This window comes from Hirundo rustica, chromosome 3, assembly GCF_015227805.2.
Source record: "Hirundo rustica isolate bHirRus1 chromosome 3, bHirRus1.pri.v3, whole genome shotgun sequence".
In the NCBI taxonomy this organism is placed as follows: Eukaryota; Metazoa; Chordata; class Aves; order Passeriformes; family Hirundinidae; genus Hirundo; species Hirundo rustica.
In genome coordinates, this window is record NC_053452.1 from 61,349,480 (window position 1) to 61,368,004 (window position 18,525).

At 38.5% G+C, this 18,525-nt stretch overlaps 1 protein-coding gene and 1 long non-coding RNA gene across 5 annotated transcripts in view; one reads left to right on the top strand and one right to left on the bottom strand.

Moving 5' to 3' along the window:
- LAMA2 (laminin subunit alpha 2) overlaps positions 1 to 18,525 on the bottom strand; it is a 346,441-nt gene that overhangs the window by 4,560 nt on the left and 323,356 nt on the right. For all 3 annotated transcript variants that reach the window (XM_058420096.1, XM_058420095.1, XM_040060645.2), the window contains 7 exons: positions 17,197 to 17,415; positions 15,740 to 15,888; positions 12,769 to 12,945; positions 11,748 to 11,961; positions 7,075 to 7,187; positions 5,435 to 5,624; positions 2,900 to 3,055 (listed from right to left, as the gene is read on the bottom strand). In XM_058420096.1, the coding sequence (XP_058276079.1) occupies positions 2,900 to 3,055; positions 5,435 to 5,624; positions 7,075 to 7,187; positions 11,748 to 11,961; positions 12,769 to 12,945; positions 15,740 to 15,888; positions 17,197 to 17,415 (1,218 nt within the window). The remainder of the gene's footprint in view (positions 1 to 2,899; positions 3,056 to 5,434; positions 5,625 to 7,074; positions 7,188 to 11,747; positions 11,962 to 12,768; positions 12,946 to 15,739; positions 15,889 to 17,196; positions 17,416 to 18,525) is intronic.
- LOC120751180 (uncharacterized) lies at positions 10,736 to 17,312 on the top strand. Of its 2 annotated transcripts, none has more exons than XR_005700296.1 (4): positions 10,736 to 10,770; positions 14,381 to 14,894; positions 16,142 to 16,371; positions 17,186 to 17,312. It is a non-coding gene; the product is annotated as an uncharacterized LOC120751180 (long non-coding RNA). The 2 variants fall into 2 exon arrangements; XR_005700297.1 differs by having other exon boundaries at positions 10,745 to 10,770; positions 14,707 to 14,894.

Consider the following 18,525-nt stretch of genomic DNA (forward strand, 5'->3'; position numbering starts at 1 on the left):
CTACTAAAATGAACAAAGCCCCTATGTGAAGGTTGTTGACTGCACATAGTCTGATGACTGCAGTGACCAGGGCCTCTCGGTTAGCCAGAGAGGCAGGTGGAGGCATGGAATGGGCTCATGTCTACGGAGGCTCCTGTGCAGGGTAGCAAACTGCAGCTCCAGAGCTGGGGCAGTTGTCACTCTGCACGCTGTGACCCCCAGCCAGAGGTCTGGGCACGCTTAGAATGGTGGTTGGAGTACCCACGAATCTGCCTGGGGCAGGGGCTGTTCTGGGTGTGAGCAGGGCATCCCAGTGGGACCTCTGAAAGCCACTGGCATCTCCTCCAGAACTCACCCTCCCTTTTTCTCTCCAAGGGCTGCAGAAGCTGCATTTTGGTTCCCAGATTCAGACAGAGGCTTTGATCTTTGACTTACAGAGCTAAGGAAAATCTATCCTTGATACCAGTGAGACAGGGGAAAATGATACATCATGTACTTGGAAGAAGAAAAAGAAGATATATTCATAAGCAGTGCAGTTGAAAGGAGGAAAATAAACATCAGTGTATAAAATTCAACCTAGAAATACATACAGATACAAAATGGACAAAGGCACACCTGCAGAGAGAAGCCTTGATTCTGCACACTACCTCCTCTAACAATATTCTGACCCGTAACAGGAAAGAATTTCCAAGAATTTATTTTCTTGTAAATCAAAGTGTTATATACCGTGAAATTATGTAGCTTATTACAGCTAAATATACCTGTACAATATTTTCATGAGAACTTGAGCAATACCACTGAATAAATTCAGTTCTGAGGTGAACAATGCTTTCTATCAGACTTTTCATAAATAATCCTTTTAATTTCTAAGTCATCTCCAGATCAACAAATCTGGTTATCAAAAAAGAGAAATGGCAGAAAACAAAACAATCCTTCACTGCAAGAATAAATCACAGAAATGCAAGATTTGTAGATGATTCGACAACATTCTCTAACTTTACAATTTTCTCTTCCCTATGGAGAAGCAAATCTGGTTATACTTTAGCATGGGAACAGGTAATAGGACCTCTTTTGCTGAAAGAAGTTTTGAGTGCTCGGAATGTGACATCTACTGAAGCTAAACAAGTGGGTATCAGTTTTCTACACTGAAAAGGAAGCCAACCCACCTATGGTTACATAATAGATTACTGTCTAAAAGGGCTAATGCATGTAGAGAAGAAAGCCCTGAATAAGGTAGCACCTCCTTTCAGCTTGGTTTGCTTCAGAGCCTCTGCATGAAGCTGCTACACAACATTGTTTCATGCGTTGTGGTGTATTTTACTGAGCATGACTGGAAGGCAAGCATTGGTTTTTACACGACATTTAAATCCTGAAGCATATAAGACTGTCAGGACCTGATGTGACTGTTATTGCCAGACTGATCCATTTACCTGCATGGGTTCCCTCCATTACCTCTGACAAAAAGCAATAGGTAAGGACTTAGTGTTATCTTTCTCCTTAGATTAGTATTTGAAAATTGCAGATGTATTTCGAAGAGCATAAATTGGTACAACTAGGAATTATATGTTGCAGGTAGTTAAGTATTTCTTTTGGTTTTCAGTGCCTCAGATGTGGTTTGGTAAATCCTAATGATTTAGATTTGCCTCAGTTTGGGCTTTCTGCACAATCAATTATTTACTAGGAAATATGACCTTATAGGTCAGTTTTCTTTATGGAATGCAACCTGCAGATGCAGAGTGGTTACTCATCCCCTTCATTCTTTATCCTAATACATGGACTTAAGCAGGATCTAGGAATTCCTTTCCTGTATTTATTTTGTCCACTCAAAGAAGGCAACTCTTGCCTCTCCATAGACTGGTATTTTCCATTCCATAGACATCTTGGTATAATGGTATTTACTCATGTGCAGCTTCTTTGGGAGTCTGTTTGGCTTCCTTACCAGATTTGTGCTTTGCCTGCTCTTTGTGGATTCTCTGTATCTACCCAGGATGAACCCAGACATAGCTCCTACTGACATTCCATTTTTTGTGTGTCTGAATTGTGCTGTGCTTGATGCTAAATTTGTTGTTTACTATAATTAAATTCACTCAGGTTCTGGCCTCTACTTTGAAAGAACTGTCTTTACAGAGATCAAATGAAAGGTTGGAAGAGGTTTTTTCCCCATTCTGATACTGGTGTATCTTGGGAGGTTGGAGGGGCATCAGTGAGATGACTGGCACAGAGTTATGCAGATAGATGCAGGAAATGGTCTGGGTGACAGAGTACAGTATTCTTAGTTAACTCTACAAAATTTAGGACAAAATTATATTGATTTCTCTGGGCCCTCTGTCATCTTAGCTTGGAAGCCAGGCATTTGAACCAAAACAGTGAAAAATTGATATATGCACATTTAATTTGGAAACAGAAAGAGGACAATAGAATTTTCATGGCCTTCCTTCAAAACACACTATCTCCTCTTTTAGTAGTAGCAGCACAAAACTGATTATTACAGTAAGCTGCAGTACTGGGTACTTTGTCCAGAGTAATTTTGGCTTCAGCTGCTCCTTGTAGGAGCTCCTTTCACTGTTTATTAGCATTTGTTGCTAGATTAATTACAGCCAAGAGAAAGGGCAAGTGGTACTCAGGAACCTATATTCTAGTTGTGCAGTGATCCAAGTGGATACAAGTGTATGGAACTTTCTGCCTTTTTTTTTTTTTTTTTTTTTTTTTTTTTTTTTTTTTTTTTTTTTTTTTTTTTTTGCATTAACTGGATTCTGAGTCAGGTCTTTCCACCGGCAGAATGTTGTTCATCTCCACTAAGGTCCATTTTATCCATATTCTTGAGCAGTCTGAGGGAAAAGCAAGGCAAAACAAAACCGGGAAGACATTTGCACCAATCAAGACATACTTAAAGGATGTAAGATAACTTAAATTTGCTTACCGGCCCAATTCTTCTGGTTGTGTAGTTAATGGGCAATCCTCCCACATACAGCATTCCTACAACATCCAGTATATCGGCCTTCTTGGGGCTCACAGTCCTGTTAGAAATACCATCTACCATGAGGTTTCCTTCTTGCTTCGCTCGACTTACTTTTATCTAGAAAGACACAAAAATGCAATACAATTACAGACAGTTTTCTGGCAACCAAGCCTTTTCAGACTGTAACTAGTCTTACAGTCCCAAATATGTAACAATACACAAGAAAGTAGCAGGAGTGGTTACAGAAGAACCCTAGTAGCAGCTATGGATATTTATGGAACAAAGCTCCTGAGCAAGGTTTTGTGCCAACATCTGACTGTGTTTTACTTGCATCTGGGTCAGGAGGCATCATGACAATTATCCACTAAAATTACTGAAAAGACTTGAGATTCCTTTAAAATGCTTCATTGTTATGTTATAATAGGCACAGCACAGTATTTTTTTTCCCTGGAATCAGACAGCAATTTTAAGTACTGAGAATAGGTAAGTACTTCAGAATAAATGCTAAATGTTATGGCACAAGTTGCAAATCTTTATAGCAGCACATGTTTGCAGAAAATACTGAGTTTATGATTCCACTAGCTTGGACATGCCTCAGATCATAGTTCATGGTAGAGTAAATATAATACCAACTATATTCTGTTTGTGTTATGGCTTCTGTTCAGACAAATGGACTCTGAATCGCATGGAGGGAGTGCAGTTGCTGAAGAGCTGAGGAAATTCTAGGCCAATGTCTTTCTAGAAGTTTATACTGAAATCTCTACAACTCAGTGTAATAATGGCTCTGCATAAAAAGGAATAAATGCAAAATGCATCCTGCATGTTAGCAGATTTCTAAACAACATAGTAGTTGGCTCACCAGAACAGCAAAGAGAGACAAACAGCATTTTTTTGCTTTTCTTTAACATGGCTGCTTCTGCTCCAGTGTGGCAGCATATCTGTTATGCAGTGGGAACAACTGAACACTGACGAGGATGGTCTGAAGGTGAGGGCCTGAACTTGATGTTTACAGGCAACTGTAAATTTGGGATGGATAACTACACCTTGAGCAGAAAGCAGATTAGGTGAGTGAAAAAGGAACTGGGAACAGACATTCTTACAGAGGACCCAAACAGATAGCAGGATAGCAGCAGTACCGTGGGGCTTCTGTAGGACTGATGGAAATGTTTTTAACCTAGGTAATTCCAAATGGAGGAAAGGTTGTCACTAAAAGGATTATTTTAAGGAGAAGCCCCTGCTTTATTAGAAAAAAACACTGTGGCCATTTTCTAAAAGCATTGCCTTCCCTCTTCCTCCTTCTTTTTTCCCCCCCCCCCCCCCCCCCCCCCCCAGGAACTGTGACTTTGTCTCCATTCTCTACTACAGAAACAGGATCTACAAAAAGAGGCCCTCTCTTGTTGAGTGTTAAGCTGTATGCCCAAAGTGCATAATCTTCCATTAAGAAATATATGCTCCACTTAGTTCTCTCAGAATAAAGAGAAAATGGTTAAAGAAGCAAAAGTATCTCTTCTGTATGTACAGAGGGAGCAGCAGAATGGGGTCTTGGTCTGCTGCCAGTGTTCCCAGGTATTATATGAAAGAGATAAATGATTACTACAACTTCATTTTTTCCCTTTATGAAATACCTTGGTGTAGAGCAGTTGCTATCATCAAAAAGTTCATGACTAAAAATCTCATGAAAATAAAATTCCTGGAGAACAGTGTGGAAATGAGGCCATTAAAGTGTAAGAGAAATTGCAATTTGATTTTTTTTTTTCCTCATTTGGGGATGAGATATGGATGCTGAATTTCTAAATATCTGTACAAAATTCAATGTCACTTATAGCATATAAATTCAACCCACAGTTACATGTATACTTTGCTTCTCTGTCTTTAATGGTGCCTTCCAGCATGTCACCTAATGAATATACTGTGTGTATGTTGTCCTTGGCCCAGTAAATAGTAAATTTCATAGCTGTGATATCATTCCTTCTCTTAGCATCCAAATGCCACAGGCATTGCATATAATGCTCCCTCTCATAAAGTTGCAGAAGGTGCTGCCAAATACATCCATGAATATATTTATTCCCTACTGAATTAATAATCCAGGGAAAGTTTACTTACATGTTATTTTTTTTTTAATTATTATTTTGTTCTCAGCACTCTGGCTTAACAATGACATTATTAATGTAGAAACAACTGGTTTTAATGATGTATTCCATCATCATGAGCTGATACTCACATGAGCCCTATTAAGCAGGAAGGAACATTTTCTGTAGTTTCTTACTATACATGGCACATATTTTAAGTATGTTCAGAAATATGTGTTTCCTGAAGGATAAATTTCTGTGTACCAGTGCATCTGACACAAATTTTGCTAGATTATTTTGTTTTTCCCCAGGAAATGCTAGTTGTAAAATTTGGCTTGTGTGGACTACATTTTGCAAATATTTCAAGGCAAAACAAAGCTCACTCTTACCATTACAAAGAATAATTTAGAATTAGAGACTATTATACCTGGTGCCACTGGCCATCATTTACTTTGTTGGAAATCATTGTGCTGGTGTTTCCACTTCCCAGATCATAACTGAAGTAAGGCAGACCGTTCTTTATCTGAACTGTAGCAAAGTCAGCGTGGTTGATGCGGGCCATGTAAAACAACAAGCCAGAATCAGCTGTTGTTCGGACTTCAAATTCAATTGTAAGCCTAGAAATCAAACAAACAGGAAACAGTAAAGAAAGAAAAGATATTTGGAGTCAGGCACCAGACAAATTCATCTGCTTTACCTTTTTGTGTTTTTTTCTGAAAAAAATTTATACAGCTTGTGGCCAATTTTCCTTGTCCATTCGAATTCAAGAAAAATAATTTGGTTATATGCAAATTATATTTCACACATATCTGATCCCTGATACGTGAGCATTCATTAGCTCCTTTACTGTGGAGATACAAAACTACAGTCTTGGCATAGAATTTCAAGATGTGATTTGCAGCTGCAGCAGCTAGAAAATCCCAGCACCTGTAAAATTCCAGCAGTGTTATCCATCATCCACACACATAATGCTCTCAAAGAGGAGAGTGCTGTAGTGACAGCTGGCAAATGTTGAATTTCTAATGAGTTTTATTGCCTGAAGACAGGTTGCAAAACTTTTAAAGATGCAGACAGAAGAGTTTAAAATGAGGATATAAAACCCTTATTCTGCTCTCTCCCAGGAGAAAATGAGGCTGTGTCTGAGCAAACCTAATGACCCCTTGGACAGAATGGTAATGTTGAGAACCTCCTCTACAGCAAAGAACTTGTGAAGAAATTATTTAGGTTTTCTAATGCTAAAGTCGTACTGGCAACAATTCACTAACCTTGCTCAAGCTGAGCTGCAAAGTCAGTACCTGAAAGCAGCTGATAATATAAATGAAAAATCATTGCATGAAAATGATCAGTCCAGGATCATTCCTAATTTTCTAAAATTAGCATATGTGGCATAATATCTTTATAGGGATAAATAAGTGTGAGGCTAATGGATTTGGAAACTAGAAGCAGCAAAATTGCCTAGTGGTGTGACATGGCACATTTGTTAATGATCATGTGTCTACAGAGCAAAAATAAGCAATTAACAAGTTCTAGCTTCACAAATCCATTGAAAAAAGCTGCATTTCATAAACAGATCATGGAATTTCTTTTCAGGTCAACCGCTACATGTATATAGTGCTATACTTTGGGGTGGCAAAGTAATTTTTCCTGTTTACTGTGCAAAATTGATTCTAACTATTGGAGGAAAGGGGAAACAAGTTTTGCTTATTAAAAGAAATTATCAAGTTACTGAACAAGAAAACTTTCCTCTGAAAAAGCCATCTTTGAAGTCAGTTGCACAACCTGGTTCCATTACTCTGGTTTTTAGCAGATCAGTCTGGGATCTGTGTGTGCCCAAACCTTTAGAAAGAGGCAAATTGTTTTTGTGAGAGCTACCTATGTGGGCACTTCATTGCCTAGATTTCATTCTTTAATGCGCTTTTAGGTTTGCTTAATGAAATTAATTAGTCATGGTATGTAATCTTTTCAGATTATGTCCATAGTTTTGGGAGATACCTTTGAGAGAATTAGGAGGGACATTTTATTTTGACACTATTCCATCAAAACTCATTGCTGAAACAAACAACATACCTGTTTTTCACTTTGGTGTCATCAAATGCGACTGCAATGTGGCTGTTCCTTGAAAGACCAAACTGCTTGCCACCTTCTAAAATGGCTGGTTCTTTGTCAGCAGCACAGGAATCCTGCAAAATATACAGTAACCATACAAACTTCGTATTTTGTATCTGTCTCAGCTGGGCATATGCTGGGAGTCTCCCAACTGCTCAGGAACGAGAATATTGAACCTAGTCTAGAGACTGGCCCTGCAATTTTCCAGCACTCTGATGTCTCATCACACCAGCTAAAGTTATAAACCAGTATGACAGGAACTTGGTGTAAAAGCAGAGCTCATTAAGCTGGCTGTAAAAGCAAATAAAAGTAATATATGAACATTGCTGCTTTCATGCTTTCACCAGTGGACATTTACAAGAGTCTTAAATGATTTCCAGGCAGTTCAGTGTACTCTTTACTCAGATAGAACTGAGTTTTACACAGTAGGATGCCCTCTTACAGAAATGAAACAAGATTTAAGTTTTAAAAGCATGCTTTGTCGTCAACTTGAAATCCAGGCACCTTAAAAATAATGAGTTAAAAGTAGCTTCAGATCCTGCAGCTGTCAATGAGTCCTTCATTTTATTTCTTTATATTGTTTTACAACGGTATTTGTTGCTTAATATGCTGTTGTTTCCCCCGGTGCTGTTGAAAGGCCCCCACAAACAATCAGGGAATCCCAGTAACGGGTGGATAGATGTTACAGCTGTAGAAATCCCCCAGCTGTTGAATGTAGAGACATTACCCAGGCTGTAAAGAGAGAAACCCCTCCCTGTAGTTCCACTTCTATTAATCTTGAAGTGGTGCAACAATGCAAGGTAAAACATCTTCTGACCACTATAAATTTCTCGTTTTAATTTCATCAGGTATTTTAATCTCTGGTCCTAAAGCTCTTGTATAGGGGTGCCTGGGGCAATGCAAGACCATGATAATTACCAGCTTCCACTCATGTCTGGTTTTTGCCTCCCACTGAGAGTATTGTTAGCAAACTACTCAAAGGGTCTAACTCAACACAATATCAGACAATACCGCTGGGAAAGAAACAAACTTTGATAGCTGCAAGCTCTGTTTTTAAGCACTGTGGCTGCTATCATTTTGGATTGGTGACAGTCTCTTATTTGAGCCCTGAGTCAGCAGGGACCTGCAAAGCACAAGGTGCGTTGTCTTGCTGACGGGGTTCTTTCTCTGAAACATTTTTAAAATGTCATGAGTGACTTAAGCCCTGAGATTTCAACTGCAAAGAGGAAATTTATTTCCCTTTCTTACTCATTTTTTCAGTAATATTTTTTGCTTTCACACATCACAAAGGTCTTCATAACAGTATAGAACACCTCTAAAATATAGTTTTGCATAATAAATGCTCTGGTTTGAATATGACAGAGTAGAACACCATGCATTATGACAAGAACAATTGATACATAAATATGCAATGGAGGGAAAAAACAGGGAAAATTCACCAGGACCAAGCAATGAATGTATGATACCAGTCTTCCAGTGATCATCAAAAAGAAAAAAGAAAAAAAACCAAAAAAACAAAAAAACACCAAAACCCCCATATTCCCATAATGTAGGGTAGAAGTTTCAATTATTTTAAGTTTTACAGGCTATCTAGAAATCTAAGAACTAAGTTAATGACAATACTATTCTTATAATACCTTCAATTATATCTGAACTTGCTGAAATTTGAAGATAGGGAATAACAGCTGGTGCTGGAAAAAATTGGAAAATACATGAACACACCTTTCTCTGGCACACTTTAACATTTTACATGGTAAAAGGATATATTCTGACAGTAAATTTAATCCTAAACTGGTATATGTTAGGGTCTGACCCCGACACAAGCTGCTCCCCAGCATCAGTAAACACTGAAGATTTTCTTCATTCCAGCAGGTTGACTGACTGTAAGAAAGGGCAATGAGTGTGGGAAAGCGTCCAACACACTGTGGTTGTTGGAATCATAGCATACACTGATTATTTAATAATAACTACTTATAATAGCATTCAATAAGCTGATGTGGAAAAGTGATCAAAAGAAAAAAAAAAATTAGCAGGGCACGTTTAAAAGACATCCATATTTTATTCACAAGCCTGTGCCAGCTTTTGTTTTATCTAAGCACAGCCAGCTTTACAGCTTTCGCAAGACTGTGCACTAAACATGGGTCACCAGCCTGTATTAAAATATCTCAGCTTTGCTTTTTGAGTAATGGCCTTCATGTGTCCTGGCTGCTTAACAATCTCCCATATTACACGAGAGACTCAACTCTTCAGCTGCACTTCAGTCTTGTAAGATGTCAGGGACTTGACTGGTAGGTCAAGAAGCTCGGTTGTGTATGGCAGTGGAAATGAAGAACAGAAAAGGCCACTGGTGGACTGTCACACATTCTCCATATTCTCATTTGCTGCATTAGTAATGACAAAGAAACAAATTAGTAGAAAAAGCCCTGAAGCAGTCCCCACAGTTCACAGGCTACTGTTAATAACACAATGCAGAAGTGCATGGATCAAAAGCGGGAGGTACTGTCATGGAGTCAAAGGCAGAAGTAAGGCTGGCGCTCTTCGTTTCAGCGGCAAGCGAACCCTGAGAAGCAGGGAATAACGTGAGGCAGGGGCAGCAGTTCCCCAGTGCTGAGGAACATTCTGGCATTCACAGCAAGCAGCAGCAGACTGGTGGCTGGTGTATTTCCCCACTGTCCTAGTTATGGATCTTGTCGTGTGCTTAGTACAGGGTGGGTTCATTACTCATTTGGTGTTTTACTGCCCTCCCCTTTTACATGCAGATGGATGTAGATAAAAAAGGTCCTAAAAGGACTTAAATAGAGCATATGCCTTATTTAAGCCTCCTATGTAAAAAAATACTTTTTCCTGCTGTACATTTTCCATATGCAGTCCTGCACTGAGATTCTGTATATTTTACTGTCATGTGAATGCCACTTCATATGAGTGTTACCTCATTACCAGACTGTAGTTACTTTTTTTGCAACAGTCCCCTTAAAAATACTTTGAAGAACTCACTAATACGAATGTAACAGCTATCGAAAACTTGCCTTATTTAAAATAGTTTCAAGTCTTCAGCATACTAAAACAGTTTCACTATTTCCAAGACAGAAGTGGAGTAATAGTGTTTTATTTAGATTTTTATTTTGAATTCCTGTTTTAAATTATCACTGCTCTAGAAACATGATATACAAAACTCACCTAGTTGGAATGGGACTAGTTTCTGATATTAATGAGTAGATCTATTCCTCTGAATTTTGCTATTTTAGAAGTTAGTATTTATAGTCTTAGAAAGTGTGCCCTTGCCCTTTCATACTCTTCTGTGGTTTGTTTCTTTTTGTTTTTTAAGGCATGATCAAGGGATACTGCGACTGCATTCCTTCACAACAGTGAGCATTAAACTGGATAATCCTTTTCACCCTGTTGCCTGGTTCCTTATCTTTCTATAGTAGCCTCACTGTACTGCAAATTTGCTTTGAACTCCAAACAGAAAGCGGCATCGGAGCCCTGGTGCTGCAAGTACTCCACCTTGTGGGAACGAGTCACAACCGCTGCCCTGGAGCACTGAGAGGCAGGTGTTTGTAACTATGGGGCTCGGGGCACGGTAACAAAAGAGATGGAGCTTGCCTGCCTTGAGCCCAAGACTCCCATTTCCATGCATGGAGATTTCAGTAATACCCGGTAAGTCCTTCTAGACAAAGCTGTGCCATGTATACCTGGCCAACAAAGGTGGTCATGTATTTCAAATAGAATTTCGGTTCTTAACTTCTCAAAACTGTCTTATTATTGAAGTGTAAATCCCAATAATGCAGATAGGCTCCTAACTGGGGAATGTGCAGTCTTTTCACACCATTTTGAAACCTCACTCATGCTAAACTATAGCCTGCATAAACCTGTCGGTTGTATTCAGGTCTAACAAAATACAAATAATTTTCCCCTCAAAAATACTTTCCAGTGTATGCATTATTCATTTTAATATTCAGATGTGTAAACATATGTTTTGTGAACAGTAAAATTTGCATCAGCTTATAAAACTGCTACGCTTCTTTCTAAGGAAGGGGTTTCTTTCTTAAATTTTGTTGTCTAAGACTCCTTGCCACTATCTAGCTGTTTGTTTCTGGTAACAACAGTTGAGCTCAATTTAGCAATGACTGGGGTTCCATTTTGTAATTCTCCTGACTAGAGTTATAAAATTGCAGTGGAGGAATGGCCTTATCAAATAGCCCCTCTGGTTTATCTTTTTCTTCATCCTGTCACTAATATGACTGTTTTCATGTGTATCAGAGAATAGCACAAGAAATATTGTAATGAAATGGATTTCCCATGGGAAAATTTCCCTTCCAACTCCAAGCAAATATTGCTTGGTTTACATCTTGAAGTGTAAGGGTTTACGGCTAAGCATGCAAGCCAAATATATTTCTAAAGCTATATCATTCTTTAAATTACTGTTGTGATAATCCAAGCAAATGATATCAGCCAGTTTTCCATTATCCACAGGTTTTACTTATCTGCAACAAGGTGTTCCATTTACAGTATCATGCTGAATTGTTACTATTTTTGAGGCAAAATGCTTCATTATTTTTGATGAATAGCCTTTCAATTTTGCCTGGAAAAAGAAACTTTTCAAACTCTACCTGAATTAAGTGATTTATACTTACAAGTGCTAATGATAGAGATGGTGTTGGAGGAGGAGAAGCAGGAGGGATTCTTGGCCCTTCTTTCTCCCCATTTGTGTCTGGTTCAGGTTGGACCAGAACTGTTGCACGAGTTGGTTTATCTTCATCCTCAGGTGGCCTAAATTCTGGTTCTAGCGTGGGACATCGGCCAATATCTGCATTTTCAAAGGACACAGGTTGAGCAAAGTCCATGGGGCTGAGAACACACAAAAAGAGTGATGTCTGTTATTAGTTTTTCTGCCTTTTTACCACTCATTTATAAAGAACAACTATATGCTGCAGTATAATTTTACTTCACAGGACACAAAAGCCAGTACTCATCCCACCCTATACAGGGAGATACAGGTACAGAAGCAAAACACTTAAACTAGAGGTGATCGTGACTATTGGTTTTTCTTCCTATGGTCAGTGCAGAGAGACAGGCATCCACTTTGGCAAGCTTTGCAGGCCTATGTAGTTTCAGTGGTATTGCAGAGAATTCATTCATTCTGATGTGGAGTGATAAAATCCTAATTTAGGCACTTTAGATATGTGAAATAAAGATTTAGATCAAAGCTTTCTACAGAGGTTTTATTTTATTCACCATTGCCTTTCCTTTTACTCAAATGTTTCTTCCAGATTACTGTACAATCCACAAAGTAAATTGATTCCCATGGTGGTTCTCAGAATTTTGACTTCTCTTGGAAGTCACCCTTACCTAAAATAAAGTATTATAATACACCATAAATACCTATTGCTGACACACATATTATTGCAATGTTACTGTTGAATTTCTGATTTCATGGATAAACAGACAGTGTTGGCTTGTCTGTAAAGCAGCTCATTAATTGCATAGCCTATGGAGAGTATACTCCAAAAAGGGAATGGCATATAAAGAAAAGAGATCATATTCTAGGATTTGCTGCCAGTATGATTTGTTGCAACTATGAACTTTCTTCTGGCAACCAAGGCATTTTAACCAGATCTCATTAACTGGACGTTTGTTGACATTGTTGAGACTTACGTGGCATTAATGACAAGATTCCATATACAGCCCTCAAATGGTGGTATGTTTCTGAGAGGTGCAGTCTGAAACTGAGAAGAAGTACCCCCCACAAAGAGTTTCTTAACAGAGATGGGCTGGTCTGATGGAAACCTCTGAGTCTGGACTTTGTCTTCATCAACTTGAACACTGAACATCCTGTGGAAAAGATTTGAAAGCAAAGAAATAATGTATTTTACGCTGGTTATTGCTTGTATTGAAATTACCCCTTTGCAAGCCCCATTTACTCTTACATCAGCTGTAACAATGAGCAACTCAAATTATGTAATTGGCAGCTCACATTAAATGCATATTAACCACTAGAGGGGTTTCAGCTGCTGCTGTGCTTCCTTGGTAGTTGGTTGACAAAGCCTGGCAAAACTGTGCTGTGGAAGGATGATAATGTCAGACTGTAGCTGCCTAGGAAGAAGTGGTTTGTGGTGTGGCAATACTGACACAGTAAGGGCTGAGCTGGCCGTACTGTGCTGGTAGATACAATGATCTAGAGCTCAGCAGGATGGGAACAGCACAGGGTCACATTTTGTTTGGACTCCGTATTTCCTTATTAACTTCTTACTGGGGCACAACCAGACTGGTCTGACTGCAGAAATAATGGCAGACATATGGTACACTTTTTAAAGTTCTCATAGCTTCTTCTAGGGGAGGTGGCAGAGCAGGAAAACTGCTGATTGTTCACCATGTATCAATGGAGGTGCTTTAATTCATTCCAATGGGTATTTCACATGGCTCAAGCAAAAGCAATTCCATTGTTAAGGCTGAAGAGAGGAAGGTAGGAGTTCTGCAGCACCACTGGCTGACTAATCAGTTTCTGGCAAATAATTCCCTTTTGTCAACTGCAAAATTATATTGAACTCTGATATTCTTTCTTAATTGTAATTATGAATGCAAGCAACTGAATATTGAAAATGCTTATTGAAAAGAGACCTGCTTTCAAACACAAAATGCTTGGCATTGTTACTTACACACATCCTATACAGAACTGGACAGTGACATAAGCACCTGAATTATGTGAGGGCTATACTACGTGTAAATTGTCCAGTTTCCTCATAGTTTTGGATGAATTAATTTCTTATGGAAAGCTACAGAGTAAGAAATGTAATTAATTTTTCAAAGGGCTAGAGAAAGCAGTTATTAAAATACTTATCTTTCAGAACAATCTCTATGGTATCTCCCAGTCCTTTCAGCAGTGCAAACAAAAGGAGAGAGATTTCTCTGGAGGAAGTTCAGAGCAAAAGACTAATTTAGGTTCCATGAAGTGTCCCAGAGAGGACATTTCCCTTCTCTGCCTTCAAAGGAAGTGTAGGGAAGTCCTATTGTCAAGACTCAGGTTATCCTTTGTGCTGATGCATCTTACTCATTGCTAATCATCATGCTTGGACATTTTGGGTCCAAGCAGAAGCATGCAATGATGTACATTATTCTTCAATGATATAATTTTTCATAATTATATGGACAATTATCTCTCTGCAGAATTTTCACAGGCTGTTCCTCACATTTAAAAAAATAAAGCTTGAGTTCATGATGAGCAGAGGAAGGGTTAATCTTAATTTATGTCTTTTCACATCCATTTCAGGTTACAGAAACTCAGAGTTCAGGCAATTTGTTTTGTAACAAAGCTACTTTGAAAACACAGCGGTCTCATCTGAACAAGCACCATCACTGGATGGCATTGTATAGCAATTTTGCCTTGATGTACTCTCACACGTACCCTCATAAGGTCAAGCTACTGTACTCGCTACAGCGACGCATAAAAGAATTTACTTTGTTGTTTAGAGCTTTTTATTATCATCTGCATATTTGTGTTCTGTCACAGTGACACAAAATGTATCACAAAATGCAGTCATCCATTTCCAAAATAACTTTTTCTTCCAAAGCATTTATGGTTTGACTTTGACCTAGACACCAAAGCAGAAGAGACCTACTGACTGGAGGCATTATTTATGAGAGGCTTTTAAAGAACACAATAGAAATTCAGTCAGAAAATTATACGGAAAGGAAAGCAAATTACAGAGAGGACAGAAGGGCACCTGGCAACTCGACAGCAATGGTGGGTCAAGAAGGCTGCAGCGTTGTGGAGGTAAAAGTGGGTAAGTGCCTTTTGTAACATGCTGCATGTCACATCTTCTTTCTGGTTTCTTTTAACAACACTGAACATTGTGCAGAGTGCACTAATTCAACAAATGTCTGGATGTACACATCCATCTGTGTACAGGATGTACACATTTGTATGTTCAAATGTCCATAATAAACCCTGCTTGGAACAAGGGCTATTTCAGGCCATAAATATTATTGGCAGCCTGAGTCCTACACACTACAACAGTGCTATTTCTAATCCTTTTTTGAATGGTGAAGTCCAATAAGAAAGTTTAAAAATGTCTGAGAAAGGGCAAAGGAATTCAAGTGAAATTCAGTGTAAAACAACATGGTCTGAGAAGGTCTGTGATGGCTTTTCCAATAAGAAAATGGGACTGTGTTTTCACTGTTTTACCCTACTTAGCTGGGCACCACTCTGTCCAGCACATGGCATCTCAAAAAGCCTACAGGCTGCTTTGTAGCAGTTTGTACCCTTTGAAAATAGTATTTTTCTCTATGTCCTGAAAAGGAGATTTATTGCACCACAGCAGAATTTCTTATCCACAGATTGTTTATAAAATATATTTGCAAAGAATCAGAAGGTTAAGGATGCCAGTTCAGGCAAATGGAGTCTCTGGAGAAACAGGCTGGTAGCCTACGAAAGCATGTAAACCCAGCTCTTCAGAACAATAATGACTATCAGAAACTTATTTTAAGAATTTTTGGATAATGATGGAATGAAACTAATTTTGTTTTGTCTCAGAAGAAGCATTTACATGCATAGCCAAAGCCATTAATACATTTGCTTCGTTGAGTTAGCTGTGCTGTGGGGCCTGTAGCACTTGTAGGTATTTGTTACCCTCTAGCTCGTTCTAGCCGGATGGAATGTGCTCTGCCGTCGTGAAACTCGCCAGCCTCTGGTCTGATGGTGATTCTGTGGGGATCCCGGATCCCCGTGGAGATGTGCACTTCCAGCCGACCTCTGTTCAGGAACACAGCATAGTAGGCCTGCAAAGTATTTGTTGGAGTGAAAAGATAGGTTACATATGGAAAGAAATTATTTCACTTAGTTTTACATTAGTGCGTATGTTTCGTTGTCTTACACTGGTTATTAATGTGCTCACCATAGACAAGACACTGCTGTTTCAGTTCTGCTGCTGCTGATATACTCAGACTCCGGCATTTTTATAGTGAAGAAGGGGTAAAATGAGGTCATGCTGGAAAATGCCAACAGAAGATTTAACTCTCTATCTATTTTCAGGGAAGGATGGAGACTTCTAACCTACAGTTCTTCTGATTTCTGTTGTTACAAGACCTGCTCTTAAACTCATCAAGCCCTGAAGTGCATTGATCTCAGCTTGAGCTCTGTGTTTGGAGGGCTGGAAAATCATGCCAGCAGTTACTCCAGCACCAGTATAAGTGGTCATGTTCACTTCTCTTCCCTGAAGAGCTGGGGAATTATGAAGGAGCCCCTACCCTGGAGTCATCCAGGTGAGCCATTACAATGTGCTGTCCCTGGAGTGTATTACTCCAGGTCACCAAGAGCTCTCTTCCAAAATAGGCGGAAGAGAATAATGAAGTATCACTTCACAGAAAGCCTGAACAAAGAATGCATCAACACATTCTGTTTATTGCTGTTCTAGTGTGTCGCTCAGGATTTTAATCAAGATTTTATCAAGACTTGAATAATTTCTAAGAATTTCTAGCAGTCACACTTTTATCAGTCACTCAGACAGTGTGGACTAATACAGTAAATTCTTATTTTATGAGAGAGAAAGAGAGGCCAGAGCACCCAAGTCTTTAATTCCACATCAGCAATGCCAAAAAAGGGGCTCATCTTCACTGTGTTCACCTTTTTTTTTTTTTTTTTTTTTTTTTTTTTCCTTTTGGTCTCAGGGAAATTAGAATGATCCTCATTTATGCCTCTATGAGCAGGATTTAGAGAGTTTCCAAGCATTAACAGTGTATAAGTAGTCCTCAAAATGAGTGAAGAACAGTATTTTCTAATATTTGGTTTTGGTTAAAAAAACCCAACATGGTATATAATAGAAAACCAAATCTGCTGCTTAGCAACAAGCAACGGATACATGACTGTAAATCTCTACGAGAAACAATTTATCCAAGACAAACCCCACTCCCCCCCAATTCTGAGCTTCTATTAGATTCTTTGTCAGATAAAGGATTACACTAGAAATCATTTATTCCAAATAACTGAATTTTAACTTAAGCATATACATCTGACAGCGTCTTGAAACAAACCGTGGCAGTTCAGTTGAATTGAGGGTTTTTTAAAATATTTTGCCAGGTTCCTCTTACCTGTCCTGTCTGCCTGCGCTTCCTCCTCAGAGGAGCAGCTTTCCTTTCAGAGTGCCTGCGCTTTCTCCTGGGGGGGACAATTGTGCCACTTGTACCAAACAAGATGATCCCAGACTCGTTCCTGGTGCTGAAGGAGAGATTGATTTCTGTGCCCACATCAAAGGAGACTGGCTGCAGTTCCACAAAACCTGGCTTGGAGAAGCTGACTGTATGAATGTTCTGTGGGAAGGAGAGGACAGGGAAGTGCATTAGCAGAATTAAAAGCAAGATTATGAATGCACAGGAAGATTTCTGAACTAAAATAATAAACTATGTAAATATAACTAGTGTGAAAAGATAGAAAGTAATAATAAACGGTTAGCAATTTACTCCTCAAAGTGTTCTGCAAACACTATTTTATCTGTTTACATGTGGCACCATTACTGTATTTGTGGAATCCTGTCTTACATGAAGGCAAAGTTCCAGTTTTATGCTGATATATACTCTTCAATTAAAAATAACTGCTTAAGGTTGTTTGTATTTTACATATGTGTTTTCCATTGAGTTAATACACTTGGAGTTTGCTTTTAAATCAATACAATAAGTAATAAAACCCAATATGAACGTAAACTAGATTCTATTATTTGTCAGATGTGCTGAGAAAATACTTTTCATTAATCTTCATTATTTCACTAAGCACCACTGCTTTCTTGGTTACTCACAGTCATAAATGAAGCACTTGTTGCACATCGCCTGACTGTTCAGACATTGGTAGTCATTAACACAATTTAAAGAGTAGAATATGTCATCAAATAATAAATCAGTGCATACTCCCTAAGATTTTTCTGGCATTGCTGCCAACTCATGTATTCTTCCAGATGTGGAAAAACAATCTATAGAAACAGTGACTTTTTCTCAAGTAGTTCACCATTTTTTTTCAGTACAGTAGAACTGTTTTCAGGTCTACAGATAAAAAATCATGCCAGATAAAATCATTGCTGATGGTGCTCATCTTTCTCTGAAATATGAGGACATTTAAATTATTGAACACAGATCCAGTCTTTATCCTTTACTTTTGTTTTACTTCTTTTTAATTTTCCTACACCTTGTTTTGTACAATTAGAATATTTTATTTATTTCCACAACAAAGAAGTTAATTCAATTAGATTTCATACTCTGAAACCTCAAGTGTTACAAAATAATGTGAAAGACGAAGTACTTTCTAAGATTCATAGCAACAGAAGAAAATGAACACAACTATCCTTCTTTCCTATTCCAGAAAGAATATACTATAAATGAAAACAAATATGAACCTCTTTATCAAATATTTGCTGAAGCCAAATCTGTAAG